At 42.9% G+C, this 16507-nt stretch overlaps 1 protein-coding gene across 1 annotated transcript; it reads right to left on the bottom strand.

Moving 5' to 3' along the window:
- Positions 1 to 1007: 1007 nt before the first annotated feature.
- On the bottom strand, positions 1008 to 16061 carry LOC125288051 (protein NLRC3-like). The gene is made up of 12 exons (XM_048234172.1): positions 16038 to 16061; positions 15536 to 15709; positions 14068 to 14158; positions 11235 to 13034; positions 6986 to 7159; positions 6206 to 6379; positions 5688 to 5861; positions 4779 to 4952; positions 3691 to 3831; positions 2066 to 3015; positions 1798 to 1953; positions 1008 to 1641 (listed from the first exon to the last, which is right to left on the bottom strand). Exons 2-12 carry the CDS (start codon positions 15630 to 15632, stop codon positions 1622 to 1624), a joined length of 3951 nt encoding a protein of 1316 aa, XP_048090129.1. The 5' UTR covers positions 15633 to 15709; positions 16038 to 16061; the 3' UTR covers positions 1008 to 1621.
- Between the last annotated feature and the right edge of the window lie 446 nt (positions 16062 to 16507).

The following is a 16507-nucleotide window of genomic DNA, read 5'->3' as shown; positions in this document are numbered from 1 at the left end:
ACTGGCAACAAGTTATAAGAGTATGTGTAAGTGTGTGTGAGAGAGAAACTTGTGTGAGTGACTAGTATAGTAGTGGTGACTGCAGGAGAGACACAGAGAGAGAGAGAGAGAGAGAGAGAGACATTTAAAACACAAAACATTTTTTCAAACAGTACACTTTTCGATAGTCCCTTCAAATGTTCTGGAACAGGACAGTGCAGCTCACTGAATAGTCTAAATAAACTAGATGTACTGCAAAGCTATGACCTGCTCATTCTCTCCATTCTCAATCACGTTTGTCAATTTGTCTCCATCTCCTACTCATTCCCCTACTCTTGCAACTTTTGTGTATGTACCGGTAATGAGTGAGTGCATGTGTGTGTTCGCTTTTGTGTATAAGTGTGCTTCTCTGTTTGTGTGTGTGTGTGTGTGTGTGTGTGTGTGTGGGGGGGTTTATATGAGTGTGTGTGTGTTTGTGCATGCGTGCATGTGTGCTTATATGTGTGTGTGCGTGTGCATGCCTGTGTGCATGTGTGTGCTTGCATGCCTGCGTGTGTGCTATGCCAGTCAGTTTTCTGTGAATATCTCGAGAAATGTAGGGCCTAGGATAACCAAATTATTTTTATATGTTTGTCTCCAGGGGCCATGTACTGTATATCCACTCATTTGAGGTATGGCGCCAGCTAATTAAAAATGAAAAGGCAAAAACGAGGTGTTGTAATCGCAGGTATCTTTGGCTGAAAGGTTCTAAACTGCACAAAATTGTAGAATCATTATTACTGGAATTCCATTCATCGGAACAAAATGAATAGAGTCTAGTGAAAACATTTGGAAACATTTCCAACACTCGCGTCAGTGTCCTGTTGTTGATCCATCCTTCTCTAAAGGCCATTGGCAAAAGCTCTTCACAGTTTATTTATGGTAGGTTAAAGATTCTAACAATATAAAATGCCTGTTATACAAAAATAACACAAGTACTAGTAAATACAACTTTACAGTTTATTTATGGTGGGTTAAAGATTCTAACAATATAAAATGCCTATTATACAAATAACACAAGTACTGGTAAATACAACTTTACAGTTTATTTATGGTGGGTTAAAGATTCTAACAAGATACAATGCCTGTTATACAAAAATAACACAAGTACTGGTAAGTACATCCCTCACAGCAAAGAAACATTATAAATGAGTATTTCTTCAAATGACTCTGCAGCTAGGTTTTATTTATTGAAGTTAAACATTGAAAAACATATACAGTAATTAGGTAAACAAATGCACCATTCCACTTTAAAGTTGCAGACCAATACACTATCTTGTTAATAATCCCTACTGAATTCATTAAAGCTTATGGCATTTTTACAGTACATAGTGGTACATAACAGTAGCCTATAATGGGAAATGGAGATCACTGTGCATGAAGAAAATTGGAACTTTATACATAAATGATACGTCATACATAATTATCTATTCAAATCTTAAACGGCCACAACGTTAAGCCTTGAGTATAAACATTAGATACATTCAATTCAATTGTATTCAAAAATGTGAAATTGGAAACCTGAGAGCTACTAGACTGTAGCTTTATTTGATTGGCACATAGAGCAACATGATGAAGGGTGGTTTTAGCAACATCTGGAAGTTCACTTTGGTGGAATGTGATCTGAGAGAGAAAGAGAGAGAGAATGTTATCCTTCAATGATAGTACACATTTTGTCATTTAACAATGGTAGGTGCACAACAGCACTTTTGGAAAACCCTCAGCGAACACAGAAATATGTGTTTGAAATGCACCTAATTCGAGCGGCAAATTTCGTACCAATTTTGATGGATAATTGTCTTTTGATATTATTGCCAGAGACAATAGGACACACAACAACTCCACCAGTGTGCGCCGTAATGGGGGACAAGACTGAGGCTGGCTGGACTGGGCTAGAGGAGTCAGAGGGCATCTCCTCTGTGCTGGTAGTGGACACTAAGGCAGAGACATAACATCAGCAACAAACAAAAGAGAGGAAGGACATAAACAAACACATGTAAAAAAGCAATGTGTACATGCTTAACATACAGCACTAGCTCCATACTACCTTCCACTGAGGCCTGGGGATTGTCCCAGCATTCACTGGCCAAGATCCGTGCTTCCCAGACTTGCTGTTCATCTACAGAGCTGCTGAGCTTCATTTTGAAGTCCACAGTCTCCCTCATCTGCACCTCAAAGAAGTTGGGAACATAATCTTCGTTTCTGAGGCCCAGACTTCCTGGACAGATTTCGGAATTGCAGTCAGTCTTGGAGCAGTCGGTCTTTACGCAGTAAGTGTGCAAAGCATAGAACCCATTCATCCGCAGAGGAATGTCAGGCCGGTTTTTGTGGAGTCTGTGGCCTCTGAATTCTGATTTTTCCTGCTCCTCCACTAACCTTTTCAAATGGATATCCATGGGCAGCAGGTATGTGCGGAAAATGAGGGGTGCTTTGCTGCTCTGATAGACCAGAACATCTGCATGGACGTCAACCTGCTTCTCCTTCTCTTCTTCCGTGCCAGGAAATATGAGATATTTCAGAGAGTAGAAAAGCCCGAGAAGAGAAAAGGAGGGGTTCACCAGCCTGGCATGGAAGCGACTCAGCTCACACTTCTCTATAGACACTCCACTGTCCTGCTTATGCAGAAACTCCACAGCATCCTTCAGAGAAGACTGGCTACCTCCCAAACAGAGGAAATGTGGCAGATGGATCTCCTCCAGCTTTCCTGAGATGAGCTTGATGTCCATTGAAGAGCCAGCTGGTCTATACTGCATGTGGGGCAGCTCATCAGTCAAGAGATGCCAGTCTGTGAAGCGGTACTGCAGGGTGACTGGACCAGCACATGTCCAGCGCAGACCAGACTCTGGGCACTCATAGCTCCCTGCAGGAGAGCTCAGGCTGTAGGTGGAGACGCTCTCTGTGGAGACTTCAGGCTCCACCTGGACCCAGTGGCTGGAGTCTGGAACTTCAGCACAGGATTCACAGCTCCTCTGTGGGACATCATTGTGGTGATCCTCCCTTTACCACACACACACACACACACACACAGACAGACACAGATTACTTGAACACAGAAAAAGCAGCATAATGAGAAGTTTCTCCCTCCAAATATACTGTATGCAGAGTGAACACATGCAAGGAGGCAGGTCCCAGGACATGTCCCCAGGCTATGTGCCGCGGAACTGATGGATGTAGCCACAGACATTTTCCCTCCCACTGTTTACAGTCCCATCCTGTTTTTGTTTTTGTTGTTATGCCTTTAATCGGACAGAACACTGAGGAGCACATGCTAACCTGCTGCATGGCTGTGTGGTTTGGCAACAGCCCAGCACAAGAGAGGAAGGCACTGCAGAGGGTGGTGAGGCTGCCCAGCAGGTCATGGGGCAGATCTCCTTCACACACACATGCACACACACGCGCACACACACACCCCATCCTCTCCATCCATTTTATCCTCAACATTCTGCCTGATAACCTCATGCTCTGTGTGTTATCATGGTTACTGTTGTCATAATCAAGACATCCCAACTTGACATGAACATAATATTCATAAACACTCATACAGTTTTATGCACACTCCTTCAAATAAAGTGTTACCAAAAAGTGTAGCGCAACCTCTGGTGTGTGTCTGTGTGTGTGTGTGTGTGAGTGAGAGAGAGAGAGTGAGTGTGTTCCATTGTCTACCAGACTCACGTGTGAGTGTCCAGAGAGAGCAGCTGTGCTCCTGGGTCCTGCTGGGCTTTGTCTCTGAGGTTCAGCTCTGCAGCATCTGAGTGGGAGCTGTAAGCAGAGGCTGCTGCTGGACTGTCCTTTAGGAAGGTACGATGATTCACTCTAGAGGACAAATTACTAATGTGTTAACAATCACATTAGTTTCTCATTAGTTTCTTCAGTTTGCACACTAAAACATACACACACACACACACACACACACACACACACACACACAGAGAAAGAGAGAGAGAGAGAAACAGACAAAAACACACACACAGAAAGAGACACATATACAAACAAACAAACAAACACACACACAGAAAGAGAGTTTCCCACAGAATTGAATTATATTTGCAACAGTTTTTAACAAATTAGCGCAGCGTGGTTATGATGCTAACCAGATTTAAGTATAATTTAGTACAAACTGGAAAAATCATTGTGTGGTGGTCAGTGTTGATATTGTGTTGGGCCGCCACAAATAAGTCAATGCATGGGAAACACTGTTACACCACTATGGAAAACACCATACAAACAAACACTCTCTCACACACACACACACACACACACACACACACACACAGAGACACACACACACACACACACACTTATGAACTGAAGAGACAAGAGAAGAAGAACTGAAGAGATCATCCAGGTGCGCAGACATAGTCTCGGAAGAAGTTGTTAGCGGAGGGGTGATACCTATAAAGGGTGTGGTTAAACGGAAACCTCGGGTTAACCAAGAACATAACCTGCTCGGAGCAGGTTTGGGATGCAGCGTAAATTGCCATTGCAGCATACCTCGGTTAAAACCTATCCACTTTTCGTAGTACGGGCTAATCGTGAAGTTACGCCACACGTGATCAAGTTACTCTCAAAGTTACCCAGATAAGCCAGTAATCACGCTTCGTAGTACAGGCACCTGAACAATCAAAGAGTGCCCCCCCCCACACACACACACACATACTGTACTCGCCCTATTTGAACAATAAAGAGTGTCACACACACAGTGTGTTCAGACCAAGCGGCAACATTCTAATCTTTTTTTACAGTCTATGGTTCAGACTCACATTAGTTTCTCCAGTTTGCAGTGGGGATTCTTGAGGAGCTCTGAGAGATGCTGAACTCCTGCATCATGAAGCTTATTGCTACTCAGGTTCAGCTCCTTCAAACTGCAGGAGTTTGATCTGGCAGCTGATGCTATCACAGCACAGCTCTTCTCTGTGAGGGAACAACTACTCAGCCTGGAGAAACATAACACATGATGACATATCTGATTATTACACTCACATACTGTACCTGTAACTATACAACACACACACACACTCTGCTCTTGAACTTTTATCTACATAACATACGCGCGCGCGCACACACACACACTCTCTGATTTTGGTCATCATTCACTTATCTCAGCTAGGCACTGCCAAACAAACATACAAACACCATACCTAAACAATCAAACAGTGCCCCGCAAACACACACACACACTGACCAACATCTGCACACTATACATGAGCTGATTATACTTTTGTCTACACAATAGACGCACACACACACACACAAAGAGACACAGACACACACCGCACGCACACACACACACACACACACACACACAGTAACACTGCTCCTCCACACACTGCATTTTATCATGTACTCACCACAGGGGGCCACTCCCACAAACATACTCACCCTATTTGACACACACACACACACACACACACACACTGACACACTGCTTCCTCACACACTGCATATTATCATGCACTCACCACAGGGGGCCACTGCCACACACATACTCAGCCTATTTGAACAATAAAGAGTGACACACACTCACACTCACATCCTGGGTTATGACACACACATACACACGCACACACAATTATGAACTCCCCTCATGACTCATTCATCACTGCACACACACACCACACACACACACACACACAGATCTGTTGTTGTGTGTGTTGTGTGTTCAGACTCACACTAGTTTCTCCAGTTTGCAGTGGGGATTCTTGAGGAGCTCTGAGAGATGCTGAACTCCTGCATCATGAAGCTCATTGCCACTCAGGTTCAGCTCCTTCAAACTGCAGGAGTTTGATCTGGCAGCTGACGCTATCGCAGCACAGCTCTTCTCTGTGAGGGAACACCGATTTAGCCTGGAGAAACATAACACATGATGACACATCTGATTATTACACTCACATACTGTACCTCTAAACAACACGCACGCACGCACACACACACACACACACACACAAACACTGCTTCCTCACACACTGCATATTATCATGCACTCACCACAGGGCGCCACTGCCACACACATACTCATCCTATTTAAACAATCAAAGAGTGTCACAAACACTCACACACACATCCTGGGTTATGACACACACAAACACACACACAAACTTATGAACTCCACTCATGACTCATTCATCACAGCCCCCCCACCCCACACACACACACACACACTGATCTGTTGTTGTGTGTTCAGACTCACGTTAATTTCTCCAGTTTGCAGTGGGGATTCTTGAGGAGCTCTGAGAGATGCTGAACTCCTGCATCATGAAGCTTATTGCTACTCAGGTTCAGCTCCTTCAAACTGCAGGAGTTTGATCTGGCAGCTGACGCTATCGCAGCACAGCTCTTCTTTGTGAGGGAACAATTCCACAGCCTGGAGAAACATAACACATGATGACATATCCGATTATTACACTCACATACTGTACCTGTAACTATACAACACACACACACACACTCTGCTCTTGAACTTTTATCTACATAACATACGCGCGCGCGCACACACACACACACACACACACACACACACACACACACACACACACACACACACACACACACACACACACAATCTGATTTTGGTTATCATTCACTTATCTCAGCTAGGCACTGCCAAACAAACATACAAACACCATACCTAAACAATCAAACAGTGCCCCGCAAACACACACACACACTGACCAACATCTGCACACTATACATGAGCTGATTATACTTTTGTCTACACAATAGACGCACACACACACACACAAAGAGACACACACACACACCACACACACACACACACACACACACACACACACACACACAATAACACTGCTCCTCCACACACTGCATTTTATCATGTACTCACCACAGGGGGCCACTCTCACAAACATACTCACCCTATTTGACACACACACACACAAACTTATGAACTCCACTCATGACTCATTCATCACAGCGCCCCACAGATCTGTTGTTGTGTGTTCAGACTCACTCTAGTTTCTCCAGTTTGGAGTGGGGATTTTTGAGGAGCTCTGAGAGATGCTGAACTCCTGCATCATGAAGCTTATTGCTACTCAGGTTCAGCTCCTTCAAACTGCAGGAGTTTGATCTGGCAGCTGACGCTATCGCAGCACAGCTCTTCTTTGTGAGGGAACAATTCCACAGCCTGGAGAAACATAACACATGATGACATATCTGATTATCACACTCACATACTGTACCTCTAACTATAACTAACACACACACACACACACACACACTCACACACACTGGGTTTCATATTTTTTTCAGTCAACACAACAAATTCCTCCACCACCATCCTGAATGCACAGAGTAGCGGTCTGCGGGAACCAGATTTGACAAGAATATATATTAAGAGTCTGGATCCTGTGACGAGTGATGGGTACCATTCATCTGAGATGAAGAGCGGGCTAGTAGGCGATGCTTGAGCTGACCGATATGAGATGTAGTGTGATGGGTACGAAAGCTGAGGATCTGAGGCAGAGTTGAATATGAATATGGAGTGTCCTTTTCGGAACTGATCGGTTTAGTCTGATTGGTAGTAAACGTAATTGTGTCCTGGTCTAACTCTCAAGATCTGCCATCGGGAATGAAATGAGACGAGGGGCATGTAGACTCACTACATCTCAGCAGCACAATGGAGGCCGGTAAACATGATGGAGGGTGAATCAGAGTGCTGTGACATGAACCCCTTGCAAAGTATAGCGAGGCAAGCGGCAAGTACGCAAGAGTGGATCTTCGTTGCGCTTGCTCAGCGGTGGACATTTGTGTATTGCATAACCGTGGGAACGATGGGTGTCAGGGTTCAGCAGAGCTGCTGCCGCGAGGGTCACGGGGTTCAGCCGAGACGTTGCTGCATGGTCTTGGGGCTCAGCGGAGCAGTCATTAGATAGGTCCTGAACCTTGGCGGAGCTGTTCCTAAATGGTCCCTATGGGCTCGGGCGGAGCTGCTTCTGCATGGGTCCTGGGGCTCGGGTGGAGCCGCCGCTGCCTGGGTCCTGGGGCTCGGTGGAGCCGCCGCTGCCTGGGTCCTGGGGCTCGTGGAGCCGTGCGTTGCTTGGTCCTGGGGCTCGGGTGGAGCCGTCGTTGCCTGGGTTCTGGGGCTCGTTGGAGCTGTTGCTGCATGGGGCTTTGGGCTCGGCAGAGCCGTCATTGGGCCTCGGTGTAGCTGCTGCTGTAGGAGTCGTGAAGCTCGGGTGTATTTGCTGCATGGTTCTGGGGCTCAACGAAGCCATCGTTTCGTGGGTCTTGGGGCTCGGCGTAGCTGCTGTTGCATGGTTCTCGGGGGTTGGTGGAGCCGACGTTGCATGGGACCTGGAGCTCGGCGTAGTAGTTGCTGCATGACTTGGGTTTTTTTATGTCAAGATTTAGCTAATATCCAAAGTTGTGCCGCTTCTGATTGGTGAGCACGTCAGTACAGTATCGTGTTTCACTAATTCACACAAAAGGAGATCTGACATAAATAATTGCAGCTTGCAATTAGATAATGCATTGGCGATGCGATAAACGACAGTGCGCGGCGCGCGCGATAATAGCAAACAATTCAATAAGCTGTCAATGGGGGACGATCAATCCCTCCTGTCAGTGTTGGCATGGAATGAAACAATAAACCGGTGTTCAAGAAGTGTCATTAATATATTTTGGCTGTAGACTGGGGTTTGAGGGCCTGCTGAGAGCGAACTTAGCGCAACTGCCCACAAAGCACTGCTTGCTGGCGAAGTGCTAATTTTAAAACATACGGATAATCAGTCATTGTAACCAAATATGACTTGAGTTTATTTGCAAAGTGAACTAGCTTGTTGCTATACTGCAGTAGCTACTTGAAACGCCGGCCATTGACACAGGACGAGTTGACCAATCACAGTCCTGGCTGTCTGCGTCGCCTGACGCGAATTACAAATGTGTACTATCGCTTTAATAATTGCTGACGTCTGTGACGCAGCGCCATCATTTAAACAGCGTGCGGAACAAGCCAGCGGAAATACTGGGCACTTAAGGTTGAGGCTTATCAGTTCGTTATAAGTAGCTTAAATATCCAACAACGCTAGCATCAGTTTATGAGAAGTCACTGGGCAACTATAGGAAGTGAATGAACAAAACCTGTTCATTTCCGATGCCAACACGGATTATGGATTGAGTGATCTTCGGAAGATTGGCCTCCGCTGGACAGTGGATACAAACTTCAGACGCTTGGCGTGGCGAGCCATGTTAGAATTTAGAGCATTTCGAGTTACCTGGATCATCTTGAGACGTGAAAACGCGAGCTTAGAGCAGCCTGATGTTAGAGCAGTGGTCCCCAAACTACGGCCCGCCATCTCATTTTGGGTGCCCCCCCAAAACATGTCCGTGGTATATAGCAACCGCCCCGCACGGGAGTACGACATCGTCAAACTATAACCTCCGCAATTTCCCCCATTCATTCTCCATGGCGTCTTAACAGTACACATGTAATACTCTTTTTGTCCACTGGTGGTTATTTTGGCGCTGTTTCGCGTTTGCCATCAAAAACGGAATGAAATGTAGGCCTACCTGCAAACAATGTAAGAGGCCTATGCTGACTGCATCAGTGCTCAAAGTATTGTAAAAGTTTATCAATTAATTGTTAATAACTAACTAACTTCTATTCAAGTCATATTTCTGGGACTTCAAATGTTCATAGGCCTACAAAGAGGTCACAAGTTCAGGTGAGTGAAAGTTAGAATGGTGGTCATTTCAGACCACTTCAGCGCTTCATAAAATTTTCATAGTTTGAGAACTTTACATTTTCAGAGTTGACACATTTTTAATAAAATATACTTTTGGGAATGCAAAAGTGTTTTTATTAGTATTATTTAATTTTAGTTACGTTTTACACTGATATGGCATGATGGCAATGTAAACACAGCTAACAATGGTATTAAATTGCAATAGCCTATAGATTAAATGTAATGGAATATTCAACTAAGGTAGACTGCTGTTGTTCACAGCACTAAGCTATTTATGGTTACTGATATACTCCGAGTCTCTGGCCCTCTCTTAGAGCCAGGCATAGTAAGCTGGCCCTCGGAAGAAAAAGTTTGGGGACCACTATGTTAGAGCCTTGAAGTAGCGAGCGCCGCCACGTGTAACGTATGGATAATGAGGCCGGCTTAAATACCCTGGCGGCGGAAGACAGGTGAGTTAATTGCTGTCAATCATCCATTAGGGCTCCACCCAAACTTTGTTTAGAAAACGTCATTTATTTTACTGCTGTTAATAATTTTAGTCTTTTAGAATTAATGTCAATGCACTTTATTTTCTTTCAATGTGGGATAGAGAGAAAAGTTTTTTTTTCGATTCTTCTGTCTGGTACATGTGGAGAAATTGACAATAAAGCTGACTTTGTCTTTGACTTTCTCACACTCTCGAGAGCCACAGAGATAAACTCATGCACACCATAGATGAGCTAATTATTACACTCACATACTGAACACACAGACACACAGACACACACACACACACACACACACACACATCAAGGGGTTTGACAGACACAAGCACATACAGACAGACACAAACAGACACACACACAGACACACCGAAACACGCACACAGACACACAACATACACACACACACACACATACACACTGCATCTCTCACACTGTATGCTGTTAGTTCTGACACCTCTCAGACACACAGATGAGGATCCAAAGGGGCAACAAGATGTTAAAATTCTAAATATAAATATTATCCCAATAAGTGAGATGCTATCTCATATGTTATACATATGAGTTTAATAGGCAGGGCATAAATATGGAGAGTGGGCAATTAAATTCAACATACTGTAGATATTACAACTTTACTAAGGAAACTAACTTAATGTAATCAAAAACTATCAAACTGTATCCAAAGCCATAGATTATAAAATAAGTAAAGACTCTTTCAGCAATATCACATAAATATATCCAACCTTGTTTAACTCTGTGTGAAGTGGAGGAATATGGTTTCATATAACTTGCCTTTTAATGGCAGGAACAAATACTCTGGGGGTGTCAGACTGCTTTCTCCCCTCACTGTTCCATGGGTTTACAAAGTACATTATCTTTACTGTTGCAAAACTCAAACATCAAACATCACAAACAAAATCTAGATCTAAGCTCATTACTAGAGTGGTATTTGGGATGACAGGATATTATCAATGTGGTGGCCCTGACCATAGAGTGTCCTACACACAGTGTCCCAGATTACAGGTTTACTCACAGTGCTGATGTGACCACTGGAACCAGCCTCTGAAGAACTTTATCTGGACTGAGGAGTTCAGTCTGATCAGTCTCTGGTGTCTTTATGTACTTCTGCAGGTCAAACTCATCCAGCTGCTCTTCTGGAATCTTAAACTTAAATCTCCTAGTCTTCCACTGTCCTGGTACGAGCATGTCTACAGACAGAGTTCCTGAGCTCCTGTCAATGACCTCCACTACAGCATGGTGATTCAGCTCATTCAGACAGTAGAACAGGTTGATCCTTCTGTCTGAATTTCTTTGATCTCTGATCTTCTGTTTGATATACTGGACTGTTTGCTCTGAGCTCTGTGGTTGACTTCTTGTCTGTGGCAGTAGGTGCATTAGGAGATTCTGATTGGACTCCAGTGAGAGGCCCAACAGGAAGCGGAGGAAAAGGTCCAGGTGTCCATTCTCAATTTGTAAGGCCAGGTCCACTGCAGTCTTGTGTAGGTCATGCAGTGTTGCCAAACTGAACAGAGCAGAGAGCTGAGAGGTTTGATGTTGGTCAGACATGCTTCTCTCTGTGTTTTTGAAGCAGAGGAACACATATAAAGCTGCAAGAAACTCTTGAATGCTCAGATGCAAAAAGCTGAACACTTTCCCATGGTACAGCCCAGACTCCTCTCTGAAGATCTGAGTACACACTCCTGAGTACACTGATGCTTCTGTGACATCAATGCCACATTCACTCAGGTCTTCCTCATAGAAGATCAGATTGCCTTTCTCCAGCTGTTGGAAAGCCAGTTTCCCCAGTTTGAAAATCATCTCTTCATCTGTCTCTTTTCTCTCTGTGTACTTGACATGTTTTATGCTTGTCTGAATGATCAGGAAGTGAGTGTACATTTGAGTGAGAGTTCTTGGCATTTCTACTTTTTCTGATTCAAATGATCTCTTTACCACAGTGGCTGAAATCCAACAGAAGACCGGAATGTGGCACATGATGTAGAGGCTCCTGGATGACTTCAGATGTGTGATGGTTTTGCTGGCGAGGTTCTCATTACTGGTTCTTTTCTTAAAGTACTTCTTAAAGTACTTATTTTTCTGCAGGTCACTGAATCCCCTTATTTCTGTCACCTGGTCAACATACCCAGGAGGGATCTGACTGGCTGCTGCTGGTCGAGTGGTGATCCAGAGGAGAGCAGAGGGAAGCAGATTCCTCTTGATGAGGTTTGTCAGCAGCAAGTTCACTGAGACTGGCTCTGTCACATCACGACAACTCAGGTTGGAACGGAAATCTAGAGAAAGTCGACACTCATCCAAACCATCAAAGATGAACATGACTCTGTGCTTTGAGCTGGTGAAGATGTTTGAATCTTTTATTTCTGGAAAAAAGTGTTGAATAAGCTCCACCAGACTGAGTTGCTTGTCCATCATCAGGTTCAACTCTCGGAAAGGAAGAGGAAATATGAAGTGGACATCCTGATTGGCTGTTCCCTCAGCCCAGTCCAGGATGAACTTCTGCACAGAGACTGTTTTCCCAATGCCAGCCACTCCCTTTGTCAGCACTGTTCTGATGGTTTTCTGTTGTCTGTGACCAGATAAGGGTTCAAAGATCTTACTGCATTTGATTAGTCTGCCACGTGCTGCTTCTCTCCAGGATGCTCTCTCTATCTGTCTGACCTCGTGTTCATCATTGACCCTTACTCTTTCCCTTTTTGTAAAGATCTCCTGGAGGAGTCTGGTTTCTCCCTGATTAGGTACTCCCTTAACCAGATGTTGAAACTTGCTCTTTAATGTGGATCGGAATTTCTCATGGACATCTGTCTTCTCTGGTGTCCATCTGGATCAATGACAGAATCACAAATACACCTCAACCACAACATTTGTACAATAGTCCTGCTAGATTCAGAATGTAAATGAATTAATTATATGTTATATACTATTTAAAAAGATTAAAGTAATGTAATGTAAAAACGACTACAGCTCATACTGTAATGTCATTTTCTCAATAGGAACATAATGTAAACATGCAGGGAGTTTGTAGGCTATAACATGCATTTTGTTTTTCAAATGAGTTTATACTTTTCCTCCAAAACTCAACTGACTAACAGAATTGTAATACATGTTAACAGTAAAAGCCAAGGTAAGCATTCTAAACCAACTGTACTCATTTTGTCCATTTTATTCATCTTAGTACAACTTGTCATTTGCCCTGTCATTCACTTGCTCCCACTGGGTTTGTTTTCCCTTAATGTGACAGAGCAGCAGAAACGGAACACTGTCATTTTTTTAAAGAAAGAGAAATGAACAATGTGTTTAAAAAATATGGCAGAATCGTGGCTGTTCTAAAATTAGGTTGCATATAGGTGTGAATCGAGATTGTCGCAATTTTATTCTGGTCAATTGTGCAGCCCTATATATATGTATATATACTGGTAGATATATTCAGAGAGAGAGAGAGAGAGAGAGAGAGAGAGAAAGAGAGAGAGATAGATAGATGAGAAGATAGGAGGATAGAGAGGAGAGGGGAGATAGGAAGGGGGAGGATGAGAGAAGAGCTGGTGTGTGTATAGTACACTATTTCAAATGAAACACTGGATATACTTACTATGGATAAATATAACATAAGAAGAAAAACATGGATATCATAAAAAGAGATGCAAAATGCAAAATTCAGTATAATAATGTTCATCCATTCCCCACTCCAACACTAGTGTCTAGTCACATCCAAACCTCCACTCCAACACTAGTGTCTTATAGTCAAATCCAAACGTCCACTCCAACACTAGTGTCTTCTAGTCACATCCAAACCTCCTCTTCAACACGATAGTGCCTTCTAGTCACAATATCTTTTGCCCTCTATAAAGACTGACCTGTCAGAGTCAGATGAAGACACGCCCACTTTGGAGGCTCTCCTCCTCTTCTTCTTCTTCTTCTTCATCTTCTTTTCCTCATCTGAGTCCACTAGGTCCACAAATACACACAGTTTATATACTTTATTTGATTCCACTTTACAAGTCAAGTTACATTAGGAATCAAATCTTCTGAACAATCCAGTAGATTAAAGCAGTTCAGCAATCTATCATGAGTTTACAGATTCGTATTTCGTTCCGCCTAGCTCCACTCACGAAATTCATCTGCCGAGAGTCAGGTTAACAGCAAACATCGTCTCTTTCAAATTAACATGCCTCCTATAATTGCTGATATGGAACAGTACTTCACTAGCTGCTTGGCCTTAGTTTTATATAGTCCCCCAATGCAAAGTCCATGGACCGCCAACCTATGTATATGTGAGCTGGCATTTGTATCCACTGTATCCACTTTGTATCTACTGTTTTTAGAATTGATGTGTTAGTTAGTATAATTTGTATTTTAGTATATTAGTATATTCTTTATCTTCTACTGTCCTTATTGCTTAGTTGTGTTTTTATATTATATACTTTAATTACTTTTTCTGCTGTTAATGAATGTGTGTGTGTGTTGTCTGTATGCTACTGAGACCTTGAATTTCCCCTGGGGATCAATAAAGTATCTATCTATCTATCTCTATCCTACAGTAGGTTCTCAATGGCAGAAATCAAAGGCTGATATTTTAGAGCTTTTGTACAGTATGAGTCCTCCATAAATAGATCAAAAGCACATGACACTAAATATTTTAACTTTTAGCATTCTGAGAAATGGAGATAATGTTCGGTGTGTTTGCAATTCCAGAGAAGATGTTTGCAGGTGAATTAAACCATTCAGAGTGGACAGTGGTGTGTTTATAGATCTGCTCTTGCTCTGTGTGTGAGATCTGAGCAGCTATGAGGTCCACAAGTCCGTCATGTCTGGCGATATACAGCCCTTTAAGAGAGCTACAGCTGTTCATGATGTGGGCTACTGACTCCAGATGTTGGGGGGGTTCATGCAGCATGCAGAGGGGTGAATGGTCGGAGGGAACACACACACACACACACACTGAAATAGAAGTTGATACAGTGTTCTGTATATATCTAGTCCTAGAGCACAGTGGAGAGCAGTCTGTGATTTCAATCCAAATACACTTTTGTTAACTGTCTAATTACTGCTTGTGATCCTCTAGCTGTCTATTCTGTGTGTGCACTCAAAAATTGACTCAAAAACTGGAACAGTGTTTGTCTACTGTAGATTCGGACCTTTACATTCACTATTCCAGCCAATCAACACGCTTCTTCAGGAGCATGGAAGGGAGGAAAGTTAAATGATCCACCATTGACCAGAGATCAACAACCTTTGCAAAGACAGATTCCAAAATGTAAAACGGCAAAACTGTAAGGTTGTGTAGTAAGTAAGGTAATATAATCAAAGTAAATGTACACTTACAAGATATGGATGTCTGGAGTTCCTTTTCCTTCTGACTGAGTTTGACTTTAGAAGAAGGTCCTGCTTGATCTTCCTCTTCCTCCCTCTCGTTATTCATGTTTTTCTTTCTCTCTGTATCTTTCTCTTAGCTCCTACCATCAGTCTGTGGTACACCTTTATGGAATGCAACAGACCCTGAAAGTGATAAGAGAAAACAACACAAGTAAGATTCATTAAAGAATCAAACAAAATCAAATTAATATCTGATGTGCTACATTTTAGATTATGGCCTACTATTCATGTTCATTCATATTGTACTAATGTTGAACTTTTCAATCAGTAAACGTCATACACAAACATAAACATGAACATGCTCAAAACTATTTGACAAGCCATTACAAACAGACAAGGCATTTGGACATAACATGCCAATATGAGTTTTCAAGCCATTCACCTCTATACCGTAGTATGGCTAGCTGACACTATGATCACTACTGGTCACCTAGCCTACTGTGTAGCCTACCTTATTGACATCAGCATTTCTGATTAGTTCTATATTTGATGTAGAATTCTGTGTAGGCACACAGACACAAACAACACATCAAGCCCATAAGGACACAGCATAAACATTTTATATAATAAAAAAGTAATTATTATGGGTATTATCATTGTTCTTTCTCTCTTATTTTTTCAATGATTTGTTCATACATCGGCTCATGTGGCCAGGATAATGTGTTGTGCTACAAGTTTTTGACATGTAAATATGTCATGTAGGCTATTTGTTCGTGCCCAGTTCATATCAGAAAGTTACAAATCTGCAGCAATCAGAAGAAATGTCATCAATCGTGAAACGTCATCAACGCAGCAAATTAACATGCATACATACTGTATGGTTAACATGGAAAGCAGTTGATGTAACACCCTTATTTGTCTTTATGCGGACGCTGATGAGTGTATGTGGCTCCAATCATTGCAGTGACCACAGCACCGTTA

This window comes from Alosa alosa, chromosome 22 (assembly GCF_017589495.1).
Source record: "Alosa alosa isolate M-15738 ecotype Scorff River chromosome 22, AALO_Geno_1.1, whole genome shotgun sequence".
In the NCBI taxonomy this organism is placed as follows: Eukaryota; Metazoa; Chordata; class Actinopteri; order Clupeiformes; family Clupeidae; genus Alosa; species Alosa alosa.
This window is presented reverse-complemented; position numbering and strand designations above follow the sequence as displayed.

Coding starts and splice junctions, on each gene's coding strand:
- LOC125288051 (XM_048234172.1), bottom strand. CDS start 15,632: ATGAATAACGAGAGGGAGGAAGAGGAAGATCAAGCAGGACCTTCTTCT. Junction 5,862..6,205: donor TGCAAACTGGAGAAATTAAC/GTGAGTCTGAAC, acceptor ATGTTTCTCCAG/GCTAAATCGGTGTTCCCTCA. Junction 3,016..3,690: donor CTCTCTCTGGACACTCACAC/GTGAGTCTGGTA, acceptor TGTGTGGTAAAG/GGAGGATCACCACAATGATG.